This window comes from Zootermopsis nevadensis, unplaced genomic scaffold (assembly GCF_977971745.1).
Source record: "Zootermopsis nevadensis isolate Lab colony 2312 unplaced genomic scaffold, Znev_1.0 Znev_ptg000024l, whole genome shotgun sequence".
NCBI classification, from domain to species: domain Eukaryota; kingdom Metazoa; phylum Arthropoda; class Insecta; order Blattodea; family Termopsidae; genus Zootermopsis; species Zootermopsis nevadensis.
The window spans coordinates 12,627,454-12,647,177 of NW_028259156.1; the positions used below are offsets into that span (position 1 = coordinate 12,627,454).

A 19,724-nucleotide genomic window follows, 5' to 3' on the forward strand; every position below is an offset into this window, starting at 1 on the left:
AGACCAAATGCTGATATTTCCCATTCGATTCCACTTCCTCCTGATTTTCTTGGACATTCCTGATACTGTATTCTAAATGAAAATAAACGGACAATGACGATAAATAATTCCTTTGTTACGTTGTTTTGAATAGAAAGTGTATTAGGCAAATGTTTTCAAGCACAAATGTTATTACAAAATTAACTTAACACGTTTTAACTATACTTATAAGTTTATATGAACTATGAATAAATATACGCAATTTGATTTCGTGTCATACGACAATATATCATTACAAAGGCTTGTGAGCGTGCAGTGTTTTCCGCATAGAGGCTTCTGTGTTTACAATTTACATTAAGGTGTAGGAAACTGTGAAATTTAGTTTGTTTTTTAAATGGGGAATTACATTTCAACAAGTACTTATATTTACATGATACAAAGTAATTATGAGAAGTTTGACCAATAATGATGGTACACAAATAAAATAATATACGTTGCAATGTTTTGAAGCAAGCTTCATAACTAATTTGTATCCAATGAAAAACAAAATTTTAACAACACTAGAAGAAATAGCAGATATTTTTAAAATGTTTTAGATCTGGTTAATGCATTCGAACTTGACCAGAATTATTAACCATGTATCTGGTGGAGGGAACTACAAATAACAGAAAAGTCAGGTATCTCACATTATCTTTATCAATTTCGGAATTCCAAGTAAAATTTGTAATAATGATCCAAAATGGTTTCAAAAATAATCTATCGTTCCTAATTTTAATTAGTAAATTTAACAGAATATAAATTTATAAAGCGCTTGTGCAAATTATAGAAGGAGTATATAGAGAAGTGGCTAGTATTTCTTTTCCGTGTTTCTTTGGAAAAGCTCTTGTATTACTACGTTGTTTCTTTTGAAGTTCATTCATCGTTTGCGTTTTAAGTATTAAGTAACTTAACCCCCTAAAAATACCAAAATGTTTTAAAATATGGTACTTGTTCGTCTTCAGGTAAAAAAAAGACGAAGTATATACCTATTCTGTTGGATCCGATAGACCGAATTGTTCCCAATCTATGATCCGTGTGTGTACTCTACCATTTTTACCAGGAGACGTCGAAACGTCCATTACTCGAAACACGTTGATTTTTAAGGTTTATGATTTTAGGATCTTAAGACACCAGCAAGATTAAATCGCTGGTAAATATGTTCTTTATGTGTTTACAATTTCTGCAGAGGAGGACTGAGTCTACTATTTACATCACTAACATACACATTCATAAACTTCTTTCAAAACAAAATCCTATTCATATCCAATGTTATACTGTAGACATTAAAATTTTATCCTTAAAAATAGTACTTAAGATAAATCTGGGTTCATATTAGGAAATATTAATAAATGTGATGTTTCTTTGTACTGCAGATGTAAAGTGACATTAGTCAGTAACCACCCTTATAATGCAGGATTCGTGTGGAGGTTTTTTTTTCAATCTTAAATTTCCCATTCCCCAGAAATATGAGTGAGTTCACACCAAACAGTTTACCACGTACACAAACGAGATTCTGTAATTCGTTCTCGTAACGCGACTCATGAGAATCTGGTTGGTTTATTATTCGTATATATGTGTATCATAGGCTACTCTGTTTTGGGTCCATGCAACATCCCTACGTGTGCAGCAAGGCAATTTTCGGTGGTAAACGACAATAAATGTAAAATCCTCTCTCAGGTATAGAGTCTCCGAATACGTAAATATAAACAATTCTGGAATAAACATCTCTCACCCACAGACAAGCACATGCCTACAGTAAAACGAAACTGAATTGCTCTATCGAGACCCAGATCGTTTGTGTAAGTTAAACAGGTTTTATTCGAAAATTAAAATTCGGATGTACATTCATATTCCGGAACACACGCAACGCAACATTTTAACAGATATCCTCCGCACATTAATATCGACCATATTTTATATCGAGTTACAGAAAAGGGGTAACTATAAAAATGACGTGGCTTTCTATTGCCAGTACACCGATTTAAAAAAGAATAAAATTAATATATATTTGTAATATTTTCTCCTCCTCACAATCTCGCTTGTATTCATTTATATATTATTTACTATAAATTTTAAATTCTGAAAGTGCTGGTTTTTGTGTATACACAATGCAAACTATTTCTGTCTCTAATAACAGAAGAGAAATGGAAGAGTTGTAAGCCAACGTGCATTTACATATTAATATAAATTCATTCAGCCTTCTATCCTCTTTCATTAGGGAAATAAGGTTTACGGCTCTATATTTTGGTTGTTCGTCTATCACTTTCATAACTATTTGTGTTTTATTAAAAATTGTCTCTGAGGTAAATTTCATTTCTGTACGTATCAATAATAAGTCAAAATGGCAGCCACGCGAATTTTCGGTAGAAACAAAACATAATGGGTTCAATTAGTGTATTTTATTTGTTTCAAACTTTTCTAAAATAATTACTCTATAGACTGCTATAGACTGTAGCACAGGCACAAAGCGACTGCGTGAACTGCGTGGTCTATTTACGCCTAATTCTACGTTTAAAGACGCAACTAACAAACCACCATGTGAACTGGCACACTGAGCCGAACGAGACAGAGGCCTATTCTTACTAATTTAGCATCTGTACGGATATTTCGAATTTATTTCAAATTATTGTTTTCTGTTTCACTGTTTGAAAATATTACCAACATTTTCAAATGTATTTAGATTCCCTTCAGGCGAGAATCCCAGAAGTATAACATACAAGACCATGAAAGTAGCCAAGCAAGGGATTGCACTAATCACCTACCGATTTTGATAAGAATACTAAACCTGTATCTCCAGTAACTTTGCGACAACTTCGTACATATTTGTGTACAAGTACAAAGGAACTGAGTTATGTAGTAGAAAACAAAAGTTAGCTTTATATCCAATGGAATCTGTAATGAAGGCAGGAGTAAACATCACTAAATTATTACAGTCGAACTGCCTCTTTCTGACTATATATATATATATATATATATATAATTATATCCCCTTCATTTTTTGAAACAAGACAACAAAGGGAGTGGAACCATCGCGCTAATAGACGTGATTTCCCACTTTCGCGAGGTTCTCTCCACGACGCCTTTCCGTTCGTCGCCGAGGCTGCACGACAATCACAGGGAGATGAAAGGACGAGCCTTGAGGAATTCGTTCGTTATCCTTCTTTTCAGTCTCAACCCGCGTTATGAACGAATGAATTCTGAAAAGCAAACATCTGCCAAATACTTGTCAAATATAAGGCAAAACCAGACCATAAACAGTATTATAAACATTATCATCATCTTCATCTGCAATCTAGTTGAGCATGGCAGTTCGCCGTGAAGTCCAGCATCACTGCACAACATAATAACGAAATTTGTTTTCTGCAAGAGTTTAATTCGGAAATTACCCTTAAACTTAGACTCTGTATTTTAACGCTTGATTAACCGCATCAATACAAACAAACTCAAACCACATCATGCAAAATGAAAGTAATTTTGAATACCTCGTGAAATATATTTATTCGTGCAATACGAAGTTTCCTGCTGTGATGAAAAGTAAATTGAATTTGTTTCTTTAATTACATTTACTCGGTTTCATGGGTAAAGTAAACCGCGTTGTAATCAATTTTGTATTTTCCAATGCAATGGTATCCAACCCGAAAGTCGCAAGTTCTAATTATTACCCATCACTTTCACAATAAACATGCAAACAGATTTGAGAATTTTTATACACTCGAGAGTGAAACGGGGCTGAATGACAAGTCGCCATATTGTCGTTATACATGTCGTGTAATGATAGAGTAAAGCCAGCAGAATGCATATAAGACATCACGTTTTTAAAGCAAACCCTTGGACCATAACTACTAAGGCCCGCTGTCAAATGGCGAAAACAATGACAAACAGATTAGTACTTACACTGACCAGTTACGTTATTTTATATCATTTCACACGACCACAAAAGTTACAGAGATAATTCCCTGTAATCATGCATATTCAACTTTAGACTTAACGCTCTTATGAAGATGTTAATACAAAGGCAGAACCTATCATGTACGAACAGTTTAAAATGCATTAAACGGCCAGGAAACTTCAAACTTTTCGAGTTAAATTTCTAATCAGAATTCAATACGTTACATTTTCTGTGTCTTTATCTTTCTAGCATAACCACATAACGTACGGTAGCTTGAATGTTATGAGTTATGCAACATACGCTTAAAAATGAACTGAAATGAAATGATATGTCAGAATAATTTATTAAACACACTGTTTATTAGAATTTGTTTCCAATTATACAATTCCTGCATAAATTTCTAAAGACCGACATAAACAATAAAAACGTATCAACGTTTAACACATCGTACACATTAATAAGAGCATGCCTACTTCAGAACTGATGAGTACGAGTATTTCTGATATCGAATAACAATTCGTGTCTGCTGAGTCAGTGATTATGTCTGTAAATGATTTAGCATTATCCTCACACATGCTAATAGCAGGCCAGAACACCTTTGTCCCATTACAATAGGCGTCAATTACTTAATCGAATAGCACAGCGGTGCCTCGTGGGGACAATACTCACTACTAATGACGGTATCGTCCAGATTATGTAATCTCTGTTTTCCTTGATTGGCCAGGAATCCGATTAGCTAAAGACGCCAAATATTTTTTTCATTAACTCAATTCATTTTAAATTAGATATATTTAAACATTTAAGCCTATAGCGAACTTAATTTTCTCACTGAAGACTATTTCCATAGTTCACAAATTTGTTTTAGCGCAGATATAATGTTTTTATGTCATCACACTGTACAGACTCAACAGCTAATTCAAGAGAGAGTTGGTTCGAGTCAGTACTGCCTATCTATTCAGACAAATAGCAAAGCAACGCTTTGTCAAAGAAATAACTGCTGTTTCTATCTTCCATTTCCAGAGAACCATCCGCCATTTCAATGTTCTCGTCGACTGCGATAGACTGATCACTCTACCCGATTCACTAACCCGTCAAGACACCGACCGCTGACAGTCGATGAACCTAAAACTTCAGTTCATTCGGGCAGAAAGAAGTTCCTACTGAATAACTGACTTACTCGCAGGTCAATAAGCTACATCCTCATGTAATGCCCGTAATTACTCGAGTCGTTCCGATTTTATACGGCGCTTTCTCAACTGAATATATTGTCGCATGGAAGGGTAATTGTAAATCATAACATTGTAGAAAAAGCAACCATGACCTAATTTAAAGGATTATCGTAGAATTTATTTAGTAGATATTGAGTTATGAACTGTACTTAAATGGCTCAAGACCGGTTAATATGACAATTTTGTTTACGCGATGTTCAAACTTCAACATTTATAAACGCATGTAATTTAACATAAATAACTGTCAGATATTTAGGAAAACGCTGTACAATAAAGATATTTAGTTACTTCTATTCCTTCAATAAGTATTAAATGACAGGTTAAATACATAATATGCACAAACAAATAATGACACGGAGAATGTTAATCGGTCTACAAACGACTTAAAAGCTGAACGAATCTAACGGAAGATAATAATGGCGAATCCGGCAAAACTTTATGGAATTTTAACAGGGTGCAGATCCAGCTGTTGTGGCTGTTTAAATATCTCTGTAGGGTAAAGGGCACTGCTGAATATCAAGTATGAAGGGTGGTGAAAAACGTCATCACACAAAGTTTCAAACGCTCACCTTTAAAACCATCCCACAGAGCCTCCATTCATTTGAAGTAGAAGAGGGCTTCCCATTGGATGGACGCTCACACACACAAATGCTTGCACACCGAGAGGAGAGACCTCGGGTCGTCTCGTCTCGTCTCGTCTCCTCTAGTGGCTCAGGGCTATTTTGTGTTCTCCGGCCCTCGCTTGTCGATTCAATTGTGAACGGAGTGAAGTGGAAAGAGGTAGAGTGTGGGGGAGGTACACGGAATTATGTTTTGTGAGAGGTTGCATGTTTAGAAGTGTGGCAGGGGATGAAGATTTTTCAACTGATTCTGGGCATAATGTCAAAAAGCCAGTCATCTCACTCCACCCGAAATGGATCACATGTCGGGGATGAGTGGCTAAAAATGAAGGGTCGTAGGGGTCTGATGGAAGTTGAATAGTTGTACAACTACCGTACACCTACAGACAGGCTATGTGACTCGCCACCGTTCCTACGATACCTTTGATTACAATCTTAAAACTTTGCATACCGTGTAGTGTATTAGAATATAAAACAAGCAAACAAACAAACTATTAACACTATAAAAAAGACACTAGTGCCATACGCGTTTCAACCTCAAGAGATCATCATCAGTGGCAACAGGGAAATTAATTCATTTAATCAAAATGGTTTAAATTTGGTTTAAAAATAGTTTAGATTTGTTTTCTTGAGGTTGATTACAAGTTCGTAATATTCGGTTGCTATGTATTTTCAGAAATATGCCCAGAGAGATTTATTCTTTGAAACGTTATGTAATTATAAAATGATTTTAGGATATTGTTTGATATGTATTCGGGACCTTAAAACTGTTTCATATTACAATAGGTAATCTTGTTCCTGTGTTAAAATACGACGGCACGATGACTTACTGGGAGGAATAAAGTCAAAGCTCCACGCTTTCTTAATATCAGTTTAAAGTTAGATGTGTGGTCATGCTTTTATATTGTAAACGGGAGACAAACGATTCTCAATGGCATGAAATATTCTGATGACTGAATTCGCTTTTAATTTGTCAATGAATGTGATAGTGTCATATTACAATCATTTTTAAGATATTGTGTTTCATAACATAGACCAGCAAGCTGCCAGAGATATTAAACTTAACAAGGTAATTGGTTATGCGATTATATTGCAACGCTGTGTCAGCTCCTCAGATTCTGTAGAGGAGGACAGTGATTAAATTATGAACGTAGTATGGTCTGACAGGAAGTTGTCGTGGCATATGTTAAGACAGTATATCGTCATCTGCATTGAAAGACTGAATAATACCACTATGACCACTTAAAGTCTCAGTAGATACAAATAATAAGGTCTGGGTTAGAATCTGCTCGATAATTAACAAGTAGGGTATGATCGGTCACGGATCGGTTCTCGTCCATTCACTAGCACTCTTAGAGCACGAAATCGAATAAACGCCAGTGCGGCGACCCAGCCTAATTTTGGTACTAGCAGCAAAGAATCAGGACACATCACAATCAAGCATTCAGCTGTCGTATTAGACTCACTCCCATACTGACCTCACAAATATCCAAAGTGCTGATTAACTTGGCAGGAGTGAACATCGTCCTTGTCACTATACAATAATTCTAATTCAAATTGAACATGTGACATTACCATTAACTCTGTACCGACCGACTGGTCTAAAGGAGTGTGTAAAATTGACATGCTTGAGTAGGTTTTCATTCTTAATTCTGTGAGGTACACACCATCATAGGAACACAAGTACCTAAGACTAGAACGAGTGCATTTTCATGCTATGTCTCAGACTACATCAGTGAGGGAAACATTTGAGTTAAAATAAATTTGTTTTAACACAGCGAGATAAAGCAGAAAGTCATAATTTGAAGAAATTAATTTGTCATGGCAACAAGTTTGCTATCTTTCAGTGTCCTCCTGCACAAACTATATTTAGGAAAAAATAAATACTGTGAAACTGAACTTCGGACTCTTTTCTCTTTTTAATTGAAAACTACAAAAGATACAAGGTCCTTCACAAACACTATAACCTTACAAAACGTAATACGTTTCATTCGGAACGATGAATTTTAATGCTGTTTTCTGATATTAAAATGGTTGAAATAGAATTTTAATTTTAATCATGCACCTCCCCTACTATGTTTCAATTGGAACATAGTTTCTTCTGTAACCCTCAGAAAGAGTTAGTAAAAATATACTGGGTTTAATTTTACTCTGCGAACTCGATAAGCATACCGCTTCATATTCTTCCATAAGCGACGTAAAATTTCATTCCACGGAGCTGAAATTAGAAGCAGACTTTATTTTAAAGTCCTCACTCTATTACAACGGAAGTATATCCTGCAGTTTGTTTGAAGTGTAGTAACAATTTTGCAGTTTAAGCCAGAGCAAGTCTACATTGTTCCCCAGTAAATGTTTTACTCACAAAAGTTGCTAAGAGGATGCAGCAGCTAAACCCAATGCTTGACTTAGATACAAGCCATACAGAGCTGTTGGCAGACCTGGATGACTGGTCAGCCAATTTCAGCCTAACATTAAGTCAGCAATTAAATGGAGCAGACACCTTCTAGAGGTTCTAATAGCCACTTCGCCACTCAAGAACATGACTGACTTTTATCGAACCCAAAGATCACTACCGTCTTCACCAAAGCCTGGCACTGAACTCCATACCAACCACATGAAATCAGTCAACACACTCAAATCTAATTTATTTAACATCCATTTTAGTATACACTCCCAAAAAACACCTTCGTTTCTTTTATTTTTTCGAGTTTTCGACTGTATGTATTTCTCATCCCTCCGATGTGTGCTACACGCCCTGCTCATCTCACAAAACATTGATAATATTTCGTTATGTGAACACTGTACAATATTATTCTACAAAACTCACACAATGAACCACAGGGATAAGTCATTACAATTCCTGCTTCGTATTCTGGAGGTCCAGGGGTTGATTCTCAGTTCTGAGACTGGCTATAATCGAAATGTTAATCTATCCGAGAAACAATTTGGAATAGCACCTCAAGCAGACCGCCGTGCGTCATTATTCCAACCCAGGCGAGACATGTCATTGTAACAAAGTACGAAAAGGTCTATCATTTTCGTTACTTGAAGCAGGAACATCTTAAGTCTTATAAGCTTAATTTTATGTTAATTCGTGGCCTAATTTTAATTACTGTTCCGGTACTTGTTGGGGGGGCCTAAGGAAAATCGTATCCATATGCCCAACTACCCTGATACCAGCTACTAAACACATCCTACTATACAGGAGCAGTCAAATACAGAAACTGCTTAAAATTTTATCTCTGCATGTGGTTCTTGTATGAAATCAATGATATTCCTGAATAATTATTTTCATAGCTGTGGCGCCTAGTTCGTCAGGAAGGTCCGACGCTCATAAATGCGTTTGACAAAGGCAATTTATCCCCAAAACGTGAAGTCCATGTTAGCCTTTAGAAATAATCCTGCCGTTGAGGACGGAATGCTCTGGAACAACGTGTGGGCTTCAGTACAAAACGAAAACGCAGGAGTGGAATTATGAACTGCACCGATTACAGATCGTTCTCTCTAAAAAAAAAAGTGCGTGAGGACATGAGTATATGAAGACGAATATACGACGATTTTAATCCATTTTAAAAAACATAATCTGACCGAATGTATGAATGAGAGAAAGTAATACGCGCATCGGGACTATTTACGGTATTATTACTTCTTTCAAACTCGGGGAGAGCCCTATTTCCGTTGCCCCACTTGGAAATGGTTGGCAAACGAGCGTGCGTTCGCCCTATTCTCTCTCTCTCTCTCTCTCTCCCCCTGGATAAAATCACGGCAGTAACTGAAGTATTCGTACATTTTACTACTATCCTTATTCGCCCTTAAATAATTCTTCAATGTCATCAAAGTAATGATTTTAAAAAAGAAGCTAAAATTAATATAACTGGAGAATCTTCCCACACTTCGTTCATGGAACTTATCCCACCCAATAAATCGTATTCACAGACATACAAATAATGTTTATTTCCTCGAAAGAATGCAATTCTCACCGGAACTCTCTTCAAATGTAATTATCTTAGAAGAATTATTTTCCCGTAAAGTGACAGACTGAGGACTGGATGACGAAATTCAATTCCCGTGTAGCACGGGAACTTTGTTTTCTCTACCGCCTACAGAACGGTTCTGAGAACAACCAGTCTCCTTCCCACACAACTACAACCTGCGCTAATTCTTCGGGGGTTAAATAGGCCGAAACGCGTAGCTGATCTCTCAATCTAGCAACAACCTTCAAGGTTAGGTACTTGAACGCAAGGAGGCCTTAGAACTTCCATATGAGAGGGGAATAAAGTGTTTAAGAGTCCTGCGTGTTTCGATTCTAATCATTTTGCCTGGTTAGGTGATTTAATGCTCAAAACGGGACACACGTAACTAAATGTGCGACAATAAGCTTCTTCAGAAATGTTAATTAGACACTTAACTACTTGCTAGTTACGTAACGAAACAGATGACAATATTAAAATGTTTGGATGGCTTTAGTTTTATCATAGCTTTTATATTCAGCGGAGACTATTAATTTTTTGAGAAATTATTGTGGACTTTGCCCTTGTTAATTTTGTTACTGTTGGTAAGGGGGTAAATTATGTCTGTATAAAACTGCGGCCGCTAACGGATCCACGTTCGAGTCCCCAGATGCGGAGCAATGTGGTAAAGGTATTAAGAGGAGAAACCCGAAGGGCTCGAAGAGAAAGCTGTCCCAATCCACTGCCATTCGCAATCTTACATTGACTGCCCTGCACACAAACCCAGCCTCAGCGGTGAGATACGATAGGTCCTCACCCTTAATATCAGGGAAAACAATGAGACCTTTCTTACTACTCGTATGCATACTTTGTGAAACGCCACAGATTCTTATCAACTTGTCAAAAGATTTATCCTCCGGCAAACACAAGCTTAATTTTTCTCACCGTGAGCAGTGAAGTGTCCTATTGCGTAGTAAAGAGCAATGTCACTCGCCTCAATTATTACATCCTGCACCAAAATTGGTCACGATGAATTAAAAGAACAACTAAAAATCAAATTTATACTAGACTCTGTCGCGATGTCTGATGCTTCTCGTTTGTTCCAGACAGCGGCTTTACTCTACAAGGCTGAACGATATACACTGTTCTGTTTGGTTAAATCAGTCCATTCGGACTGGAGTGCATAAAACATTCCAGTTTAAATTTTGCAGTGAAACTTCACGTCGTGCTTCAAAGTGAACAGCGCTGTCCTCAAGACTCGTCTCTTTTAATCGATAACAATGTTGTTTCCAGAAGAAAGCGTCGTTTTCAAGTCTGCATAAAATCTTATACATAATGAAAGACGCTGTGCGTATTACATATTTATTCTTGTCAGTGGATTGCTCCAGTGTGAATAGGGATCCACACTCACGCGAATAAAATAAAATCTATTCAAATCTATTTCATTACCACTGCAATCATTTCTTTCTGGCGAAGTACTTATTCTTCCCCCGGGATTTTCTTAAAATAAGCTGTACTCAAATTATTATATTATTTCCTACTTTTTCACTCTTATTATTTGTTTTTACTTACTGTTTTTACTAATACTAAATTAATGCTAGTGGTTAGCGTACTATCCTCATATTCGAAAGTTCTAGAGTTCGATCTCTATCTGTATCACTAAAAATACGGAAGAAATCGTCGGTTTAATGACAAGAAATCAACTGAAGACGGGGACAGGGCCATGTTCCAAAACGTCGTGTATACTAAATACACTAAAACAATGTACAATGTCCACTATTGTATTTATACACTCCTGTGTGTGGTCGGTTACCTAAAGCAGCGTGAAAATATTTATAAGCTAAACAGCTGACAAAAGTCAGTCTCAAAATTCTAACAATTTAATCGTAAGATTTATCCGCAATACTTTTTTACAGCTCAGGTTTCTCAGCCCGCTTCGCACCCCACCTGGAACTTTGACCTTAAGAAGCTATTCAGCGCCACTTCCCCAGCGACCGTCAGTAAAAGTCAGATGATGAGTAGCGGTAATTATAACTTTGTGTTTATTCCATCTCACTCTGCGCAGTTAACACTAAGATACTGCACGTAAGTTACGTTAATTTGTGGACCCGTCACAGGGACGCGACCAAGTTTTAAGACGTTGCGTGATTGCAACTGTCGGGCAATTTGATAAGAACGGAATCTTGTCCCAGGAAACGTAGATCACCATTATAGATTACCAAATGACGTGCACTGGTGAGAACTCATCTCCAGAAATTTTTAAAACGTATATTGTGGACTTAGTAAAATTCACATCTGACTAGGAGTGTTCAAGCTAACATAAACACTTCTTCCCTGGTCCATACATGTTGGCCTAGAAAGGAACTTGCCAAAATGTAATTCCTGTGTATTATTATTATGAACTTGGTCCTGCAGCTGTTGAATCAGCGCGTTAAAATAAAGAATTGCATTGAATTATTATACCTGTAGGCAAACTTTTGACTGTTATATTTAATACTGTACATGTATATGTTTAGTTAATCTGTTCGTGTAAAATTTTTCATTATTAATGTATGTATCATCAGTGTTTGCCTGTTACTGGCTTCTTGCTGTTGGTAAACACTTAAATAAATAAAATTGATTGAATTGAAACTGCAGACCAGTCGAAAAAATGCATCATAGAACAACATATAAACGCGACTTAGGAAAATAATTTTATAATTAGAACCGAACTGCCCTGGGATGTAAATAAATTATGGATTTTGTGGTTCGGTAACAGTAACTTCCTAACGAAGGGTTAATTAACGGGCGAGAATCTGTAGATTGTGCAGGGGTGACTTCTCGTCAGAAGTGATTAGTTATTCAACAGAACTATGTAATAAGTAAATTGTCTTATGGAACATAAACATATATTTATAAGTGATTATTATCCGTCTTTGCACAACAAATTATCGCGCAGATTTTTTTTAATTATGTGATCTTAATACGAAGAAATAAAGTGATAATTTGTTGTAAACAGACAGTTAATAATATGACAAATTAAACAGCGTTCCAGTATAATCATACGTAATTACTTCAACGTGTGCATTCACTATAAAACGTCAGAACCATATTCGGAGCAGATCTACATAAGATAATATTTCTTTAAAAATGCTATTAAGTACGAGTCCTTGGCGTTACGTAAAAATTTTTCAACGTCGAAGGTCTTATTTCTGATAATAAAAGAAGATTACAAAACATTCGTTTATTTTAACGATATAGTTCAATCAATCTCAGGCAGTTTCTAACATCAACATCTTGACAAACGCTCAGTAATTGAGGTGGGTAAGCACGAAACTGGAAAACACCTTTACTCCGAATCGATCTACATATGTCCGTACGTGTCCCAACATATTCGATTACGGTCCAGGTACATATGAGTATACACCTGCATTACGTCGAATTGGAATATCGTACCAAACTAATAAGCCTTTCTATAAAAATAAAACTGTCACACATAAAAATAACTACACTGCACGTCACCTTCCACGTTTCTTTAGAATTAATGTACATTAGCTAATAAGCACTTAATTAAAGCGATATATTGGACAATATTGTATTCGCCAATGAAATAGTTGTAAATCTATTTCGCTACCCCCCCCCCCCCCCAATTGGTTAATCGTTTCATTTCCGGTGTTATTTTTTACTTCATTACGTATATCACAACACACGTGATACCATTTATTATGACTAGTAGCGTGGAAAACTATGCTACATATTTTTGTATCCAGTAACATTAATTTCGGAATCAGTGGTACATATCAGCGCCATCTGAAAGCGCTAGGTCAGTTCTGCACCTTCTGAACGAACTGTGCAAACAAATTTCAATCCGTACTAACTCGATTACCCTCATTGTCACCTGAGGCGACGACTGAGCGTCTTGAATCCTGGTTTCAAGTAACAAAATACTTAATGTCGTTTGAAAAAGAGAATTTCGACCTAAAACAATATGCCAATACTGTGTTTCAAATTCGACAAACAGTAAAAAATTAGAAAGCATTAAGTGACAAAATATAGGCAAATATCACTTATGAGATGGGATTTTTTAATTACGCTTTTGTAGAATAGACAGTTGTACTATTTCTAAATTTAAAATAGAAGGAAAACAAATACTGTTTTAATTACAAAACTCTATTTAGTAACACATTAAAATGATACCAAACACGAAATTTGATTTAATTACTGAGCCCAATCTGAATATCACGTATGTGGTGTTCACATTTCTTCTCGGAGCGACGAAAACTCGTAAGATTAAAAGGGGCGTGTCTTAACATTGGTCCAGAGCAAATATCTTGTGTATACTAGCCTGGTGATATTCATATAATTACCTTGTATCAGCGTTGAGAGATGACATATGAGTTGGCTCACGAGCAGGATGTCAAGGAAACTTCTTCCTGTCAGTTTCATTTTGACGACGTATATATTTTCCTGTCTAGTAGATCAATTTTAAGTCCATCACGCAAAACACTGTTCAGTTAAGTTATTACGCGCACATGTCATAAGTTCAGTAACATTACTTTATAACCAATGTGTTACTTCTTTGTTCTTTGCTCTTTTTTTCCTTTATCGTAGGCCCTTATTGAGTCAAAATCACACACTGGTCATTCGAATTATACAAAAAAAAAACAGAATTATAAATTAGTCTGATATGAAGTCAGAAAGTTTCGTGCGGCAATGAAGATTAACTCTGGTTTAACACGCGTATAATTACACACAAATCACACGTATTACTTCTTGATAACGTCAGAATCTTTGGTTAATTTATGACAACGATACACGCCAACTTTAAAACCGAATATGGCACAGCGTTTTATTGTAAATGTACACTACAATAACAACATCTAGCCTACTATATAAATTTCGAATTAATTCCTTACAAATGGTGACTTAGACTGGATACAGATTAGTGTTAACACCGATACAACACCGCTCCGACCCGATTTGCCCTCAGAAGCCCTTCGCAACCTACCACCACATTGCACTGCTGCTGCGTGACTGAGGCCCAGCCTGAACTTACCGCCAGAGGCCAAAATGTATCACCTTCTCCTTCGCACATGTGCACTTACTTCCACCTACCCGCTGCATGCGCGGACACAGCTCACTCTGAAATTTTACCCGCTTGGTACCGCTACCAATGCAAGAATAGTACACTAGCGCTCACCATTGCGCTTCCTAGGAACTACGAACAGCAGACTTCTGCGTGCCGTCGTTGTTGCGCGCAGTCGGGTTATGCATTACGTGGTTTACGACTTTTCCAACTTCTAGCTTCCGTTGAATACCGGTCGCAGTTAATGACATTAACTACTTATTTCTAGAAAGATAATACAGCAGTGTACAGTTCGGTTTAAAAGCTTTTACTCAAATCATAATAATGATATCGATGATTACGATACTAATTTAAATAATAATGCCAGTATCCATGGATATGCTGTAAGAAAAATTCGAAGTTGGTTCTACCTTCATCTTCATGGCCTCCTGGTCGAGCTAGTCACAAACCTGGACCTCCAGGTTTTGTGGTTATTTTAATGACACCTTGACGAAAGATAAACTCCAAAAGACAATTAAACGCATTATAGTGACTTTAGATGGATGACTATCTTATAAATATTTGGTTACGATTATTAAAATGGAAGTCCATTGAAAGAAAATGTCCTGTCTGAAAAATGTGACATTAATTCTGGGAGAAATTTCAAATGTCATACTTAGGAAAGGCGGTCGACAGGGTAATTTACCCCTTTTTGTTTTATGGTCATAGTGACATAAGTTTATACACATAGGCAAAACTCTCCACCGGTTTTTATTAGAAACCCTGACAAACGAACAGAATTCATCGTATGACAGATTATAAAGCGAATAAGTTATGAGTTACTCTGAGAAATGTAATGCAGTCACACACGAGTAAAATGTCATATTCATTGTCGGCAGTAAATTTTATTATTAACCCACATTAATTTTATATGTCCTCCACCTCGTAGCTTCATATTAATTCTACTTTAACTGAATAACTTATGATGATATAGAAAGTCAATAAATCTACTTTACATTACGGTCAACGTGAGCGTATATATTCAGACAATTCAGTAATACCTTTAGGTCAGTTATGAATTATTATTTCTTTCCTTAATTTACGAAGAGAAGCAAGGTTATGGTATTTTACAGTGTAGATCGGTGTCCATTTCAGATTTTAGCGTCGTCACCGACTATCGTGCATCACATTTTTCGTAGCTTTCGTATTTTCTCCAATCAAATATCGGAATTATTAACGAATCAGTTCGCGACCGCTTACATCAAAATCTTTCCTACTCATTATTTTTCGACCAAATTAGACAGAATTAAATACAGATACACGAGACTGCAGAGACACTTAATAATAAATATATAAATCATGTGGCATAATGCCACGTACTTCAGCGTGCGTGCATCTTTTCCAGAAACTGCACCAAGAGAACGATTTTTAGTAGTTCTGGAATGAAGGCCAACCCGTGCTTGCAATTACACGATCGTACGGCCTATTCAGATTCAACTTCATATACGGCACTTCAAACATACGACTATGTAAACATCAACCCTACATTCACTGTATATAGCAGAATTTAAGTGCCACTTTAATGAATGAACTTAAACAACTTTTAAGTTTACCTTTCCAGTCTTTTGACATGTTTAAATTCAACCTGATATAGGAAAATTGTATTCTGTATATCAGAAAGGGAAAGTTTAATTAACTTTAACTTGACTCATGGTAAAATGAATACACACGAATAGGCGTATCTTGAGAGCCCCCTGAGAGATCTCTATTTGCACTATGCCTATATGAATATTAATTTGCACGTGTGAGCGAAATTCACTTTAATTTGTTTTGAGACCGAAATAACGAAAGCCAATTTGTAAAGCGAGCACGAGGAAAACAGGAAGACAGTGTAGTGTGGAAAAATAGTGTTAACGTATTGTAAGACAGACTACAAAAACAAATTTTTATAATTTGGTTGGTCACAACAGATTCCGATTTGAAACTCAAGGGAGAATTTGTTTGTGATGTTAAAGGTCTAGTTTTTGAAACCAAAGCACTAAAATAACATTATTATACTAATATTGCATCCAAACTGTCCTCAGTCGAGTTGATTGTGGTTTATACGACTATTTGCCTACACGAATCATTCATTTTTAAATTTACTTCGATGGGGGAACGCCATAAAGATAGTCCTGAAACTAGTAACACTGAAAACATGCATTAATCTCGATAATCATAACAACATTTAGATTTCGTAGTACCCTGAAATGTACATTTTTACATTTAAGAATATACTGCCACGGACACTAAAATAAAATTGTAGGCATTACCCTGGCGTCAATTTTATTTTCTTATAAATCCTGTATAGGCCAATATTCTTCTGATTCGCTAATACGAGAGGTTTGGAAAGACGCTGGAACATCGGCTATTTGAGGAAGGTACACATCTGGTGAGCAGGCGCTGTCCACCCACGGGAAGAATTCAATAATAGAATCGGTCCAATATTAAGCAGAGACTAGGTCTGTAGCTCATATTGCAACAACGTTGCAAAGTACATCCAAAATAGCTTCCCTCTTCAGACAAATATAATAGTGCACAAAATATATTTGACAGAAGTCATTACACTCTCTGGTTATATTGTCGGTTATTTATTTAACGCCGGAAGTTACCATGTTTAAAAATCTGATACTGGCTATAATGACTGGGGTTTGGTGGTTTTTCTCAGTCCCTCCAGGAAAGTGCCGGAACAGTGCTCTAAAATAGGCCACGAACGAATTCTTTAACATCCTTTCCAATTCATTATTAATTAATCATATAGCGTGATATACAGCATCATTACGTACACCATGAAAATAGATAATTTCTCTCTAAGTTGAAAACTTTTCCCTAAATTCTCTCCGTCAGAATTACCATACAATACCTAACTACCCTATTAATTTATTGAATATTATTCCTTCTATTTGGTCTAATAGTCTAACAGTCATTGAACTAGTGGCATCCAATGTTTCAGCATTGAGTTTACAATAACCCGCCATTTGCCATTATTCTGAGCCACAAGAATACAGTACATAACACCATATCTTTACGTTTAAGACAAATTTTAATATTATCCACCTTGCTAAGCCTAGGTTTTCCAGAGGGAAAAGATACATTCGTACAAAGATTTGGTTTTACAGACTGAAGAGAAGAGATCACTGAATATCGAGGGAAGGTGGAAGTACAATATTAAAATATGTTAGGGGAAAAAATAGGATTAGAGTGTGTGAGCTGGATTCATGTGGCTCAGGGTAGGAACCAGCAGCGGCCTCTGGTGGTCACGGTAATGAAATATCAAGTTACATTAAAGACGGTTAATTGTTTAACTAGGTGATCTTACTATTAACTCCTCAAGATATATTGTGCTTTATGGAGTTAATCTATCGTATGTGAGCCACATTCGCCTTCCATCTCATTTCTTCCACTCCCAGTCTGATAAATTCATGCAATATCTACTATTAAACTGTGAATTATTATAGGGATTTTTTTTTTTTGCTGGATCAGTTTAGATTTTAGCTTCCGATTCTGATCGGTTTAAACTTACCGGAATACGGATTGTTACATACAAATATTCTCACAGACAAATTTCGGACACAAAGAAAATAAGATCATTTATTTTAAGTTAGAGATTAAAACGAAATATCGAATATTACAATGTTCCATTATTAATCAATCGTTTTTACTGTGTCTATTGTCACTTGTTTAAAGTGTACCGTGTAGCGTTGACCCGCGCCGTATTAATATACTGCTGACCTTTGAAAATCGATGGAAGGATTTCTATACGTCAGCTGAGAAGCACGTACAACCATGAAAGTAGTCCCGGCGGGCACTACCCTTCTCGTCAAGCTTGGCTTGAACCTCATGTCATTTCACCTTTCCATCTCAACACCTTTTGCAACAGAAACATGCAGACGATATTCCTGATAATAGTACCCTGGCTATTGTTTCCATGACTATGCTATACACATCAAAATATCCCATTAATTAATTATATATAGCCTATTATTAGGGATCATCAGGTAAATGCAGCAGACAAAGCTTCTACCACTTTAGCGGTAAAGCTTAAAGGAAATGAAGACTTAATGTGAAGGCGAGTATAATAATGAGAGTTATATTAATAGTGCGAGGGAGTATACTGAATCCAACTGGTTCAAATAAAGTTTTAGTGTCAGGATCCTGTGAACACAGCAATAAACGTTTGAGTTATATAAATGGCAGGAAATTTCACGACTATCTGAGCGACTACTAATTTCTCAAGGACTGTACTCCATGGAGTTAGCTGCTTATAATGTATTAATATTAACCCCTGTAAGTACATAAGAAAATTAGAATTGTAATAACAGGATTTCACATGAAAGTTAATCGAAATATTATGAAACACCCGTTACCGCCCATTGTGTGTTTATACGTAGGTTTGGGTACACATACATCACAGCGGTAGTTACACCTTCTCCATCCACAACGTCGTTATAGGTTACATTATAGGCTAGCCCAACAAGGATAATACTAGCAACAATGGAGGGATATGGCACACAGCAGGTAACAGATGGTCATCTGGTTATTAGAGCTATCATAAGCGTTAGACAGTTCGGCGTTAGATCCCATAACCCACCTATACTTTCAAAGTTAGGTTCGAGCCAGTTCTTGGTGTTAAAATATTAATAAACTGAAATTACAGTCCTCATGTGGTACTTGCTTGAAAATCATCTTTATAATCTCTATAAACAAAATTATGAACGCTTAAGTAAGAATCACTGCCTCATTAAATCTACAGCCGACTGATGTGGGCGTAACTGAATACTACCGCTACGTGAGATGAAATACCTTAGAAACTCAGTGAGACTGATTCTCTCTTAAACACGTGACTAGCAAAATAAAGGAGTACCAATCTGAATTGGGCCAAACAATTCAAGAACGAGACTTATAGATGTGGGTGGCACTAAGAGAATAATTAAG

General features: G+C 36.4%; 1 protein-coding gene across 23 annotated transcripts in view; it reads right to left on the bottom strand.

The window, feature by feature from the left end:
• The window catches only part of nrm (neuromusculin), a 590,496-nt gene extending 575,710 nt beyond the window's left edge, over positions 1-14,786 (bottom strand). For 8 of the 23 annotated variants that reach the window (XR_015536928.1, XM_087355265.1, XM_087355266.1 and 5 more), the window contains exon 1: positions 14,053-14,779. Coding sequence is in view for 21 of the 23 variants with exons in the window: in XM_087355265.1 (XP_087211391.1) it covers positions 14,053-14,131 (79 nt within the window). In the remaining 2 variants the exon portion in view is untranslated. Of the gene's footprint in view, positions 1-14,052 lie in introns of all 23 variants that reach the window. The other 15 variants (XM_087355255.1, XM_087355256.1, XM_087355269.1 and 12 more) reach the window with 8 other exon arrangements.
• Between the last annotated feature and the right edge of the window lie 4,938 nt (positions 14,787-19,724).